Source organism: Bos indicus x Bos taurus, chromosome X, assembly GCF_003369695.1.
Source record: "Bos indicus x Bos taurus breed Angus x Brahman F1 hybrid chromosome X, Bos_hybrid_MaternalHap_v2.0, whole genome shotgun sequence".
In the NCBI taxonomy this organism is placed as follows: domain Eukaryota; kingdom Metazoa; phylum Chordata; class Mammalia; order Artiodactyla; family Bovidae; genus Bos; species Bos indicus x Bos taurus.
Window position 1 is genome coordinate 85792747 of NC_040105.1, and position 13491 is coordinate 85806237.

At 42.2% G+C, this 13491-nt stretch overlaps 1 protein-coding gene across 1 annotated transcript; it reads left to right on the top strand.

The window, feature by feature from the left end:
- Positions 1–10324: 10324 nt before the first annotated feature.
- LOC113886749 (histone H2B 1/2-like) lies at positions 10325–11013 on the top strand. Its single transcript, XM_027533170.1, has one exon. It carries the CDS (start codon positions 10387–10389, stop codon positions 10885–10887), a length of 501 nt encoding a protein of 166 aa, XP_027388971.1. The 5' UTR covers positions 10325–10386; the 3' UTR covers positions 10888–11013.
- The last annotated feature ends 2478 nt before the right edge of the window (positions 11014–13491 follow it).

Consider the following 13491-nt stretch of genomic DNA (forward strand, 5'->3'; position numbering starts at 1 on the left):
AAAGTCGTCTCCTCCTCCAATGGCCATTTCAACCTGCTACAATACAATGTCTATTTTCCTATAAATCCCCCATTAAATCACAAAGGATTGAACTGATTGCTTACCCCTCCCATCTGTTTGAAATTTGCAGAGCTTTCAGACCAGGTGTAAAGGAAGGAAACATATGTCCAGAAGAAAAAAATTTCTCTATAGCTCTGAGGTAGGCCCAGTTATTTTACCTGTAATATTCTGGTTGGAGAATAAGGTTGAGAATGCCTCAAGCTTATTAGAAAGAGTGAGGGGAAGGCAACCTATATCTGATGTGAGGAACTAGTCCAGTGTCGTGGGATCTCAGGTGATCTCAAAGTGGGATACAGAAATGTTTAGAAACTGTCTGAGGCATAGCCATTCAGTGTCAGGCCAACCCTATACTTTCATGGAAGAAATGATCTTCAGGAGAAGGTTCTACATACTGTTGGTCCCTGAGGGGCAGAGACAGGGACCAGGTGGTGGGGGAGAGGATGGCAGAAAGGTAGAGGACCAGGCCAAGGTGACATTTGCTCTCCATTTGGGCCCCAGAACTGGAAGTTTGGAGACAGTCCCTAAGATTTATTCACCTGGAAGATAATGGTTTTGAAGAGATCTGTGGACGTGGCTTATGATGAGCCACACCCCAACCCTGCAGGAGCCTCCATATTCTCGTTAGCCAGAGGCTCCCTCCAGCAGGTAGGGTTGGGCTCTGGCACGACCATGTGGGCAGCGGACGTCCACGATGTAGAGTAGGAATGGAAGAACAGGAGAGGACTATCAGAATATGGGAAAACTGCCAGGCTCTTCCACAAATTAGAGGAGGAAACCTTCAAAGGATTGAAGTTTTGTAACACACAGGTAGGCACAGGCATCAGTGACAGTGAGTTTTTACTGCTTGTGCTCAGTGGCTCAGTCATGTCTGGCTCTTTGCAACCCCATGGACTGCAGTCCACCAGACTCCTCTGTCCATGGGATTCTCCAGGCAAGAATACTAGAGTGGGTTGCCACGCCCTCCTCCAGGGGATCTTCCAACTCAGGGATCAAACCCGAGTTTCCTGCGTTGGCAGGCAGATTCTTTACCACTGAGCTACGTGGGAAGCCCTTTTACTGCTTTTGGGACCTTATGTTTACCCATTGGCCAGCGGGGCCCGGAGAAACTTGAACTGCCATCTTACAGCAGACAAAGTCATCTTAAGTACTTGGGCATATGATAGCCCAGCTCCATGTAGATGGTGAGTGACTCTTTAAACATTTCTGCTTATAACTTTGAGGTGGGGAGAGGAACAGGGACTGGGCTCTGGGAGGTTATGATCACTTCAGTTCAGCTCAGTTCAGTTGCTCAGTCGTGTCTGACCCTTTCTGACCCCACAGACTTCAGCCCTCCAGGCCTCCCTGTCCATCACCAACTCCCGGAGTTTACTCAAACTCAAGTCCACTGAGTCAGTGATGCCATCCAACCATCTCATCCTCTATCGTCCCCTTCTCCTCCCGCCTTCATTCGTTCCCAGCATCAGGATCTTTTCTAATGAGTCAGTTCTTTGCATCAGGTGGCCAAAGTATTGGAGTTTCAGATTCAGAATCAGTCCTTCCAATGAATATTCAGGACTGATTTCCTTTAGGATGGATTGGTTGGATCTCCTTGCAGTCCAAGGGACTCTCAAGAGTCTTCTCCAACACCACAGTTCAAAAGTATCAATTCTTCAGTGCTCAGCTTTCTTTATAGTCCAACTCTCACATCCATACATGACTACTTGAAAAACCATACCCTTGACTAGATGGACCTTTGTTGGTAAAATAATGTCTTTGCTTTTTAATATGCTGGCTAGGTTGTTCATAACTTTTCTTCCAAGGAGAAAACATCTTTTAATTTCATGGCTGCAGTCACCATCTGCAGTGATTTTGGAGCCCCAAAAAATAAAGTCTGTCACTGTTCCCCCATCTATTTGCCATGAAGTGATGGGACCAGATGCCATGATCTTCGTTTTCTGAATGTTGAGTTTTAGGCCAACTTTTTCACCCTCCTCTTTCACTTTCATCAAGAGGCTCTTTAGTTCTTCGCTTTCTGCCAGAAGGGTGATGTCATCTGCATATCTGAGGTTATTGATATTTCTCCTGGCAATCTTGATTTCAGCTTGTGCTTCATCCAGCCCAGCATATCTCATGATGTACTCTGCATAGAAGTTAAATAAGCAGGGTGACAATATACAGCCTTGACATACGACTTTCGAGATTTGGAACCAGTCTGTTGTTCCATGTCCAATTCTAACTGTTGCCTCCTGACCTGTATACAGATTTCTCAACAAGCAGGTCAGTTGGTCTGGTATTCCAATCTCCTGAAGAATTTTCCACAGTTTTATGTGGTCCACACAGTCAAATGCTTTGGCATAGTCAATAAAGCAGAAGTAGATGTTTTTCTGAAATTCCTGCATTTTCGATGATCCAGCAGATGTTGGCAATTTGACCTCTGCCTTTTCTAAAACCAGCTTGAACATCTGGAAGTTCACCGTTCAAGTACTGTTAAAGCCTGACTTGGAGAATTTTGAGAGTTATTTTACTAGAGTGTGAGATGAGTGCAATTGTGTGGTAGTTTGAGCATTCTTTGGCATTGCCTTTCTTTGGGATTGGAATGAAAACTGATCTTTTCCAGTCCCGTAGTCACTGGTGAGTTTTCCAAATTTGCTGGCATATTGAGTGCAGTACTTTTATGGCATCATCTTTTAGGATTTGAAATAGCTCAACTGGAATTCCATCACCTCCACTAGCTTTGTTCATAGTGATGCTTCCTAAGGCCCACTTGACTTCACATTCCAGGATGTCTAGCTCTAGGTGAGTGATCACACCATCATGATTATCTGGGTCGTGTAGATCTTTTTTATATAGTTCTCAGGATTCTTGCCACCTCTACTTAATATCTTCTGCTTCTGTTAGGTCCATACCATTTCTGTCCTTTATTGTGTGCATCTTTGCAGGAAATGTTCCCTTGGTATCTCTAATTTTCTTGAAGAGTCTTTCCCATTCTATTGTTTTCCTCTATTTCTTTGCATTGATCGCTGAGGAAGGCTTTCTTATCTCTCCTTGCTATTCTTTGGAACTCTGCATTCAAATGGGTATATCTTTCTTTTTCTCCTTTACCTTTCACTTCTCTTCTTTTCACAGTTATTTGTAAAGCCTCCTCAGACGGCCATTTTGCTTTTTTGCATTCGTGGTTAGAATCAAACCCCATTCCCACCAGAGACGCTCAGAGGGCTCAAACAAACCTTGTGTGCACCAGGACCCAGAGACCCCACAGAGACTGAGACAGAACTGTGTTTGAGCATCTCCTGTGGAGGTAGGGGTCAGCAGTGAACTGCCATAGGGACAGGGGCTCTGGGTCCAGCAGACTTGGGTATGGCTGGGTGCAGCAGACTTGGGTATGGCATAAACCATCTTGGAGGAGGTCACCATTAATCCCACCATAGAGCTGCCAGAACTTACACAGGACTAGGAAATAGACTCTTGGAGGACACAAACAGAATATCGTGTGCACCATGACCCAGGAAAAAGGAGCAGTGACCCCACAAGAGACCGACCCAGACTTGTCTGGGGGTATCCAGTAGTCTTCAGCAGAGGTGTGGGTTGGTGGTAGCCTGCTGCAGGGTTGAGGGCACTGGGTGTAGCAGTTCATGCATGGGATCTTTTGAAGGAGGTCACCATTATCTTCATTACCTCTACCATAGTTTCAGTTCAGTTCAGTTCAGTCACTCAGTCGTGTCCGACTCTTTGCGACCCCATGAATCGCAGCACGGCAGGCCTCCCTGTCCATCACCAACTCCCGGAGTTCACTCAAACTCACATCCATTGAGTTGGTGATGCCATCCAGCCATCTCATCCTCTGTCGTCCCCTTCTCCTCCTGCCCCCAATCCCTCCAAGCATCAGGGTCTTTTCCAGTGAGTCAACTCTTCGCATGAGGTGGCCAAAGTACTGGAGTTTCAGCTTCAGCATCAGTCCTTCCAGTGAACACCCAAGACTGGTCTCCTTTAGGATGGACTGGTTAGATCTCCTTGCAGTCCAAGGGACTCTCAAGAGTTTTCTCCAACACCACACTTCAAAAGCATGAATTCTTCGGTGCTCAGCTTTCTTCACAGTCCAACTCTCACATCCATACATGACCACTGGAAAAACCATAGCCTTGACTAGATGGACCTTTGTTTGACAAAGTAATGTCTCTGCTTTTTAATATGCTATCTAGGTTGGTCATAACTTTCCTTCCAAGGAGTAAGCATCTTTTAATTTCATGGCTGCAATCACCATCTGCAGTGATTTTGGAGCCCCCAAAAATAAAGTCTGACACTGTTTCCACTGTTTCCCCATCTATTTGCCATGAAGTGATGGGACCAGATGCCATGATCTTCATTTTCTGAATGTTGAGTTTCAAGCCAACCTTTTCAGTCTCCTCTTTCACTTTCATCAAGAGGCTCTTACTTCCTTTTCATTTTCTGCCATAAGGGTGGTGTCATCTGCATATCTGAGCTCATTGATATTTCTCCCAGCAGTCTTGATTCCAGCTTGTGCTTCACCTAGTCCAGCATTTTGCATGATGTACTCTGCATATAAGTTAAATAAGCAGGGTGACAATACACAGCCTTGATATACTCCTTTCCCGATTTGGAATCTGTCTGTTGTTCCACATCCATTTCTATCTGTTGCTTCTTCACCTGCATACAGATTTCTCAGGAGGCAGACAAGGGGGTCTGGTATTTCCATCTCTTGAAGAATTCTCCACTGTCTGCTGTGATCCACACAATCAAAGGCTTTGGCATACTCAATAAAGCAGAAGTAAATATTTTTCTGGATCTCTCTTACTTTTTCGATGATCCAACAGATGTTGGCAATTTGATTTCTGGTTCCTTGGCCTTTTCTAAATCCAGCTTGGTAATGCATTTCTGATTCATAGGAAGAAAAACTGATGTTTTGAAGCAGCAACTATTAGCAACATAGACATTAAGGCATTTTCTGAAGTCACTCTTTTCAAAGTGTGATTTGAAAAGTTCACACTTTTGAAATTGAAAAGTTCACACTTGTTTCTCCTAGAAGTCACCTGTACCCGCACAGAGTTTCCACTTCTGAATTTTTTTCCAGCGGATATTCCAATTTCTAATTGCTGCAACAATAAGGCATGCACTGGATTTCATGGCTGATTTTAATGTAGGTTGCATAGTAAGATCTTTTTTTCCCTTCAAATTCCTTCATTTTAATTTTCAACATTACAGAATAATAATAAGAAATTAACTTCTTGAGGGGGCTTATTGCCAAATTCTTTTTTAAATTTATTTACTTTAATTGGAGGCTAATTACAATATTGTAGTGTGTTTTGCCATACACTGACATGAATTAGCCATGGGTGTACATGTGTTCAGCTTCCTGAACGCCCCTCCCACGTCCCTCCCTATCTCATCCCTCTGGGTCATCCCAGTGCACCAGCCCCGAGCACCCTGTCTCATGCATCGAACCTGGACTGGCGATCTGTTTCACATATGATAATATACATGTTTCAATGCTAGTCTCTCAAATCATCCCACCCTCGCCTTCTCCCACAGAGTCCAAAAGACTGTTCTATACATCTGTGTCTCTTTTGCTGTCTCTCATATAGGGTCATCGTTACCATCTTTCTAAATTCCATATATATGCGTTAGTATACTATATTGGTGTTTTTCTTTCTGACTTACTTCACTCTGTATAATAGGCTCCAGTTTCATCCACCTCATTAGAACTGATTCAAATGCATTCTTTTCAATGGCTGAGTAATTGTGTATATGTACCACAGCTTTCTTATCCATTCATCTGCCGATGGACATCTAGGTTGTTTCCATGTCCTGTCTATTGTAAACAGTGCTGTGATGAACATTGGGGTACACGTGTCTCTTTCAATTCTGGCTTCCTTGGTGTGTATGCCCAGCAGTGGGATTGCTGGGTCATATGACAGTTCTATTTCCAGTTTTTTAAGGAACCTCCACACTGTTCTCCATAGTGGCTGTACTAGTTTGCATTCCCACCAACAGTGTAAGAGGGTTCCCTTTTCTCCACAGCCTCTCCAGCATTTATTGCTTGTAGGCTTTTGGATAGCAGCCATTCTGACTGGGGTGAAATGAGGACCTCAATTCTTTTTCTTTATCTCATGAGGTTCTGCCAGTTTAAAGAAAGTCTTCTGTTTTTTCTGTCCTGTAGAGCCCTGTCCCTTTCCTGAAGGGCTCAGGAAAAATTTAATTTCATGGGTTATCAGGATTTTATCTGAATGTTTGGCTGAGAGTTGTGTACTTTACAGGCTCTTATATCCTACACAATAGGAAATAATTACAACTGTAGGTGTAAAGAATACTTTGTAATAATTGAGAATGACAGACTATCTTCTCCCTCACAGAGGGAAGAAGAAATAAAATACTAAAATGAAATTACTAAACATTCACAGAATTGTGAAAATGACTGTGGTGGGTCCACCTTGTTTCTCATAAGTGGTCACCAGTGTTCTCTTAATAAGATGAAAGAGGCAGGAGATATGCCCACAATTAGTTCAAAATGCATATCTCCTATGGTTGATTTTGTGCCTCTAAAAGTAATGTATCTGTGCCATAAACACTCATACTCATATGTGATCATATTTGGAGATAGAGTATTTACCAAGTAATCAAGTTAAAATATGTTCATTAGAGTAGGTCTTAATCCAAATGAGTTATAGCCATATAAAAAGGGAAAGGGCCTCTTGATGAAAGTGAAAGAGGAGAGTGAAAAAGTTGGCTTAAAGCTCATCATTCAGAAAACTAAGATCACGGCATCCAGTCCCATCACTTCATGGCAAATAGATGGGGAAACAGTGGAAACAGTGGCTGACTTTACTTTTCTGGGCTCCAAAATCACTGCAGATGGTGACTTCAGCAATGAAATTAAAGGATGCTTGCTCCTTGGAAGGAAAGTTATGACCAACCTAGATAGCATATTAAAAAGCAGAGATGTTACTTTGTCAACAAAGGTCCGTCTAGTCAAGGCTATGGTTTTTCCAGTGGTCATGTATGGATGTGAGAGTTGGACTATAAAGAAAGCTGAGCACGAAAGAATTGATGCTTTTGAACTGTGGTGTTGAAGAATACTCTTGAGAGTCCCTTGGACTGCAAGGAGATCCAACCAGTCCATCCTAAAGATCAGACCTGGGTGTTCATTGGAGGGACTGATGTTGAAGCTGAAACTCTAATACTTTGGCCACCTGATGCAGAGAGCTGACTCATTGGAAAAGACCGTGATGTTGGAAAAGATTAAGGGCGGGAGGAGAAGGGGCTGACAGAGGATGAGATGGTTGGATGGCATCACTGACACAATGGACATGGGTTTGGGTGGACTCCGGTAGTTGGTGATGGACAGGGAGGCCTGGCGTGCTGTGGTTCATGGGGTCGCAAAGAGTCAGACATGACTGAGCAACTGAAATGAACTGAACTGAACTGGAAAAGGGAAAATCAGACATAGATATATACATATAGGAAAGAAAATGTGGGGAGGTATAGGGAGATATCAGCTATTTACAAGCCAAGGAAAGAGGCCAGGAATGGAGGCCCCTTATGCATTCACACCTTGTGTAAGATCCAACTCAGATGAAACCTTGATTTGGACTTAGAGCCTCCAAAAGTATGAGACAATAAATGAATGTGTTTAACTGACCCAATCACTAGCATTTTGTACAGGAGCTCTAGAATACTTGAAAGTGTTGAAAGTATTAGTCACTCAGTCGTGTCTGACTCTTTGTGACTCCGTGGACTGTAGCCTGCCTCGCTCTTCTGCCCATGGAATTTTCCAAGCAAGAACACTGAAGTGGGATTCCATGGCCTACTTCAGGGGATCTTCCGACCCAGGGATTGAACCTGAGTCTCCTGCATTGCAAGTGGATTCTTTACTATTTGGCCATTTTCTAATACTTATATAATATTTAAATGATCTTAATTAGTTTTATAAAATGAACAATAATATAGATAAATAATCATACTTCTTACACTACTGTAACCAGACCCGAACACCCCAGGAAGACCATTATTGGTTTAGTCAGGATAACCTCGTTGTAGGGTGGCTCAGTGACTGTGGCTACCAGTTTGAGTCCCTCCTTGGCTGACATGGAGTCAACATGAACTTTTTAGCTTCTTTGATGAATGCCCTCACCATCCCTAGGATGTTAAGCTGAAAACCATGAAGGTTTTCCACTTCAAAAACAAGAGAATAAGGGCTGGAAAAGAATTACATTAGATCATCTGAATGAGTTAGGGTAGAAACTTCTGATTCTAGGCAGTGTGAAATGAGTTTTTTTCCTGAATTTTTTGTTGCACTTAACTTCTATGTTGTGTTGGGGTCCTCTTTATAAGTGAATCCATAAACAATGGTAATGTTGAAAAGATTTCTGAATGGGGTATGCCTATCCTATCAACACCATCATCCGTGAGTTGAGACTTGCAGTTGTTAACTCAGCCGTGAAGCCATTTCCCTTATTTTGCCTTTACAATGAACCACAACATTGCAAGGTGATTACTCATAGGCTCTCTTATTTCCTTAATCATCAACTGAAGTGAATAATTACTAGTGTTACTCCCCCTTCCAGTCTTCAACATCAAACTGCTTTTCCCTTCTCCATCCTCGATTTCCTGTATATCAGAGACCTTTGAGGTCCCAGTTATCTCTTTAAAACCCATTGTTTTGTATTTTTAATGTTTTTTTATAACTAATGTGTTCACTTAATTTCTGAATTTACAAATGTGAAAGAAACACAGCTCATTAAAATATCTAATGGATTCTGTTTCTTAAAATGACTTCCTACATAATATATGTATTATATTTAGGTCTTTAGACCATTTTGAGTTTATTTTTGTATATGCTGTTAGAGAATGTTCTCATTTTACTTTATTGCATGTAGCTATCCAGTTATGCCAGCATCACTTATTGAAGAGATTGTCTTCTCTCCACTGTATATTCTTGTCTTTTTTATTATAGATTAATTGACCATAAGCACATAGGTTTGTTTCTGGGCTCTCTCTTCTGTTCCACATGTCTGTTTTTGTGCCAATACTATACTGATTGGATTAATGTAGTTTTCTGATATAGTTCAAAGTCAGGGAACCTTATTCCTCCAGTTCTGATCTTCTTCCTTAAGATGGTTTTGGTGATTCAGGGTCTTTCATTTTCCATACAAAATTTAAAATTGTCTGTTCTAGTTTTGTGAAAAATGCCCTGGTATTTTCATAGCAATTACATTGAGTATGTGGATTGCCTTGGATAGCATGTTTATTTTAACAATATGAATTCTTCCAATCCATAAACAAGGTAAACCTTTCCCTCTGTTTGTATTATCTTCACATTCTTTGATCAGGGTCTTATTTTTTCTAAGTACAGGTCTTTCACCACCTTAGGTACATTTATTTCTAGGTGTTTTATTTCTCTCTTTTTTTATTCGTTTTCTCTCATCCTAGTGACTTTTCAGCAATAAGAGTGATCATTTTTTGAGAAATAACCACTATAAATCATTAATCAATTCCAGTATGTGTGGTATTTGGGGGACCTAAATAATGTTTAAGAAAACAACTTATAATTTGCAAAATGTTAAATATTTTTAGTGTGCATGTGTAAGTATTCCTATGTCTGTGTTCTGTATTTGGAGACTGGGATTTTGTCATTCTCTTCATACTGATCATTGGTTTTGATAAATTTTGTAGATAATAGCTGTTTATTTAATTCCTATGATTTTCAGGAGCACTCTGCTGAGGAAGCCAGGACATTCTGCTCATGCCACTGAAGGTCAATCAGGAGAAGATACTGTGTTGGAGTAAAATGTCCACCAAGTGACCTGAGTCACTCTGATGCCTGAAAGAGCTGGAGTTACGGAGGTCTGTCATACTCTCTCAGGAAGTTCTAACTGATTATTTCATTTTTCAACTTAGGTGACTTTCACTGAGTTTAGCTGAAAGTGAAAGTGAAGTCGCTCAGTCGTGTCCGACTCTTTGCGACCCCATGGACACCAGGCTCCTCCGTCCATGGGATTTTCTAGGCAAGAGTGCTGGAGTGGGTTGCCATTTCCTTCGCCATGGAATCTTCCCGACCCAGGGATCGAACCAGGTCTCCTGCATTGTAGACAGACACTTTACCGTCAGAGCCACCAGGTGAGTTCGGCTGACTGGGATTAAACGTGGGGGAGGGGGGCGGCAGGAGTTGGGAGGTGGGCCGTCCAGTGTCACGTGACATGGGCTGCCATAGTAACAGGCCTACCTGCCTTGCATCCAATCAGATATGGACAGTGTCTGTGACATCAGGGAAAGCAGGGCCTATAAATTCGGCCAACGGCCTTCAACGCCCTCACTGTTCTTCTGGGCTGAGCTATGGGGAATGGTGGCTCTACCATGTCCAAACCATCCTCTGACAGCTATGAGGAAGACGTGATCACCAAAGAAAATGGCACCTCCGAAATTGAGCCCTCTGAAACGGATATGGCAAAAGCGGAGACCTTCAAACCAGAGCCGTATGATGCGGAACCAAAAAAGGCAAAGCAGAAGACAGCTAAGGGCCGCCGTCGCCGTCACCGGCACTGCCATCACGACAATTTCTCAAGTTTTGCTACCTATTTCCCTAGGGTGCTGAGGCAAGTACATACAGGCCTGAGTCTTTCCCACGACTCCGTGAACATCCTGGATTTGTTTGTGAAAGGTATGTTTGAGCAGATTGCCGAAGAGGCCGGGCGCCTGGCCCGCAACAACAAGCGCCGAACCATCACGCACGAAGACATCGAGACAGCTGTGCGTCTTCTGTTGCCTGGGGTGCTCAGCAAGTATTCCATAACCCAGGCCACCAAGTCGCTCATTAGATACCACACCTGCAGATGAACTGCCTCAGGACTGTCTGACCATCACAAACCAGACTTAAGGGTTCTCCCTTTAGGCCCTACATTTAATCTTTAAAACATTTCTACCCCAAAGAAAACATTAAAAACCTCATTAATTTTGCTTCAATATGTGTCGGTTGTGTCACTTGTTCGATGGAAAATCATGTACTTTTTCTTAACGTATTGCAACTCGTCACTTTACTAAATGGTTATTTCTATTCGTGGTTTCTCAATGATTTTAGGGATCTTTATGGTCAAAATTCTTTCCCTAAAAGTTTCATTGGCCTTTTCCATTTTCATTCTCCCATCTATATTTAGGTATAATCCAGAGATTTTTATATGGGGTATAGCAACCGATAAAAAACAGTGTGGTCTTCCCGGGTGGCTCAGCAGAAAAGAATCCGCCTGCAATGCAGGAGTCACAGGAGAGGCAGGTTCCATCCCTGGGTCATAAAGATCCCTGGGAGGAGGGCATGGCAACCCTCTCCAGTATTCTTTTCTGGAGAATCCCATGGAGAGAGGAGCCTAGTGGGCTACAGTCCATAGGGTTGGCAAAGAGTCGAGCCCGCCAGGCTCCTATCTCCTTGAAATTTTCCAAGCAAGAATAGTGAACTGGGTTGTCATTTCCTACTCCAGGGGATCTTTCTGACCAAGGGATAGAAGCTGTGTCTCTTTCATCTCCTGCATTGGCAGTCAGATTCTTTACCACTGCACCAGCAGTAGCAGATATAAAAATCACATTTACCCATTCTATTCCTTCAATCCCAATTCACTTCCATGTGTAAAATAGGACTCAAACACAGTGTAAAATAAGAAAATTTTAAATTTCTGGAATCCAGCACCATATCTTCTGGAAATTACCTTATCCAGATTTCTCTGATCCTATTTTTTGTTTGCAACGTAGAACATTTTGCTTTTAAAAAAAAAAACAAAAAAAAAAAAAAAACCAAAAATCCTGACTGAATTGCAAACTTGCAGGGATGATGGAACAGTCCAGTGACAGTGAACGTAGCCACAGTCTCCACAGTAGCAGCCAATGAGGGACTGGTAGCCCATGAGCCAAAGCAATTGGCCAAACATATGTGAGGAGGGCTGAACAAATAACAACCTTCCTGTGACAATCATCCTAGAGATGGAGCAGGAACGTGGGGTGATAGTTTCCCTGATGTTTTTCCATTCAAGCACCTGCTGTTAACCATGGCGATTTAAGTACAGGCATCCATTTCTTGGGGCTTCCCAGGTGGTGCTACTGGTAAAGAACCTGCCTTCTTACGTGGGAAACATAAGAGCCATGGATTCAACCCCTGGATTGGGAAGATGCCCTGGAGAAAGGCATGGCACCCCACTCCAGTATTCTTGCTGTAAAGTCCCATGGACAGAGGAGCCTAGCGGGTTACAATCCATGGGGTCTCAAAGAGTCAGACACGACTGAAGCGGCTTAGCACACACACATCCATTTCTTGGGTCTTCCCAGGTGGTACCGGTAGTAAAGAACCTGCCTGCAATGCAGGAGACACAGGAGACCCAGGTTCTGTCCCTAGATGGAGAAGGTTCCCTGGAGGAGGGCATGGAAACCCACTCCAGTATTCTTTCCTGGATAATTCCCAGGGACAGAGGAGCCTGGTGGGCAGCAGTTCATAGGGTCACAAAGAGCGGGACACAACTGAAGAGACTTAGCGCACATGCATGCATCCACTTCTTGTTGTGGGACATGTCTCTAGCTCCTTGCATCAAAATAAGGTGGAGGAGGATGTTCAGCAATAAAAGAAATAAGATGACTCCTTCTTCTACCTCACGTATTTGACTGCTATTGCTTATGATAGTATTTACTGAATGTAATGTCCATTATGTTTTCTTCTTGGTGCATTAACATTTTTATTTCTATAAGTGTATTGCTGAATTTCAAACTAGTTGGTGATTTTCCTATTCATTTTATTTTTGTTTATTTTGAGATATTTTTTATTTTTTTATTAATTTTTTATTGAAGGATTATTGCTTTACAGAATTTCGCTGTTTTCTGTCAAACCTCAACATGAATCAGCCTAGGGTATACATATATCCCCTTTCTTTTGTAACTCCCTCCCCATCCCACCCCTCTAGGTTGATACAGAGCCCCTGTTTGAGTTTCCTGAGCCATACAGCAAATTCCCATTGGCTATCTATTTTACATATGATAATGTAAATTTCCATGTTACTCTTTCCATGCATCTCTCCCTCTCCTCCCCTTTCCCCCTGTCCATAATTCTATTCTCCTATTTCTTTTTTAAAAGATTGATTTCAAGCTTACTACATCCTTGGAGAAAGAGAAAGCACTCTGCGATTTCAGTCCTTTTTAATTTACAATGGTTTTCATTAGAACTTACTATTTCATTATATTTTAAACTATTCATTTTGAACTTTAAGCAACAGGGATATGCTGTACAGCACAGAGAAATATACCAATTATCTATTAATAAATGTAAAGAGTATAATATATAAAACAACTGAATCACTATGTTGTAAACCTGAACAAATATAATATTGCAACTCATGAATATATCCATAAAAAATTTTAAAGTTAAAAAGAATTTATCAGTACCACTGTTATTGGATGTAGAAATCTGTG

What these genes read in the sequence shown, in the direction of transcription:
- LOC113886749 (XM_027533170.1), top strand. Translation starts at nt 10,387, where the DNA reads ATGGGGAATGGTGGCTCTACCATGTCCAAACCATCCTCTGACAGCTAT.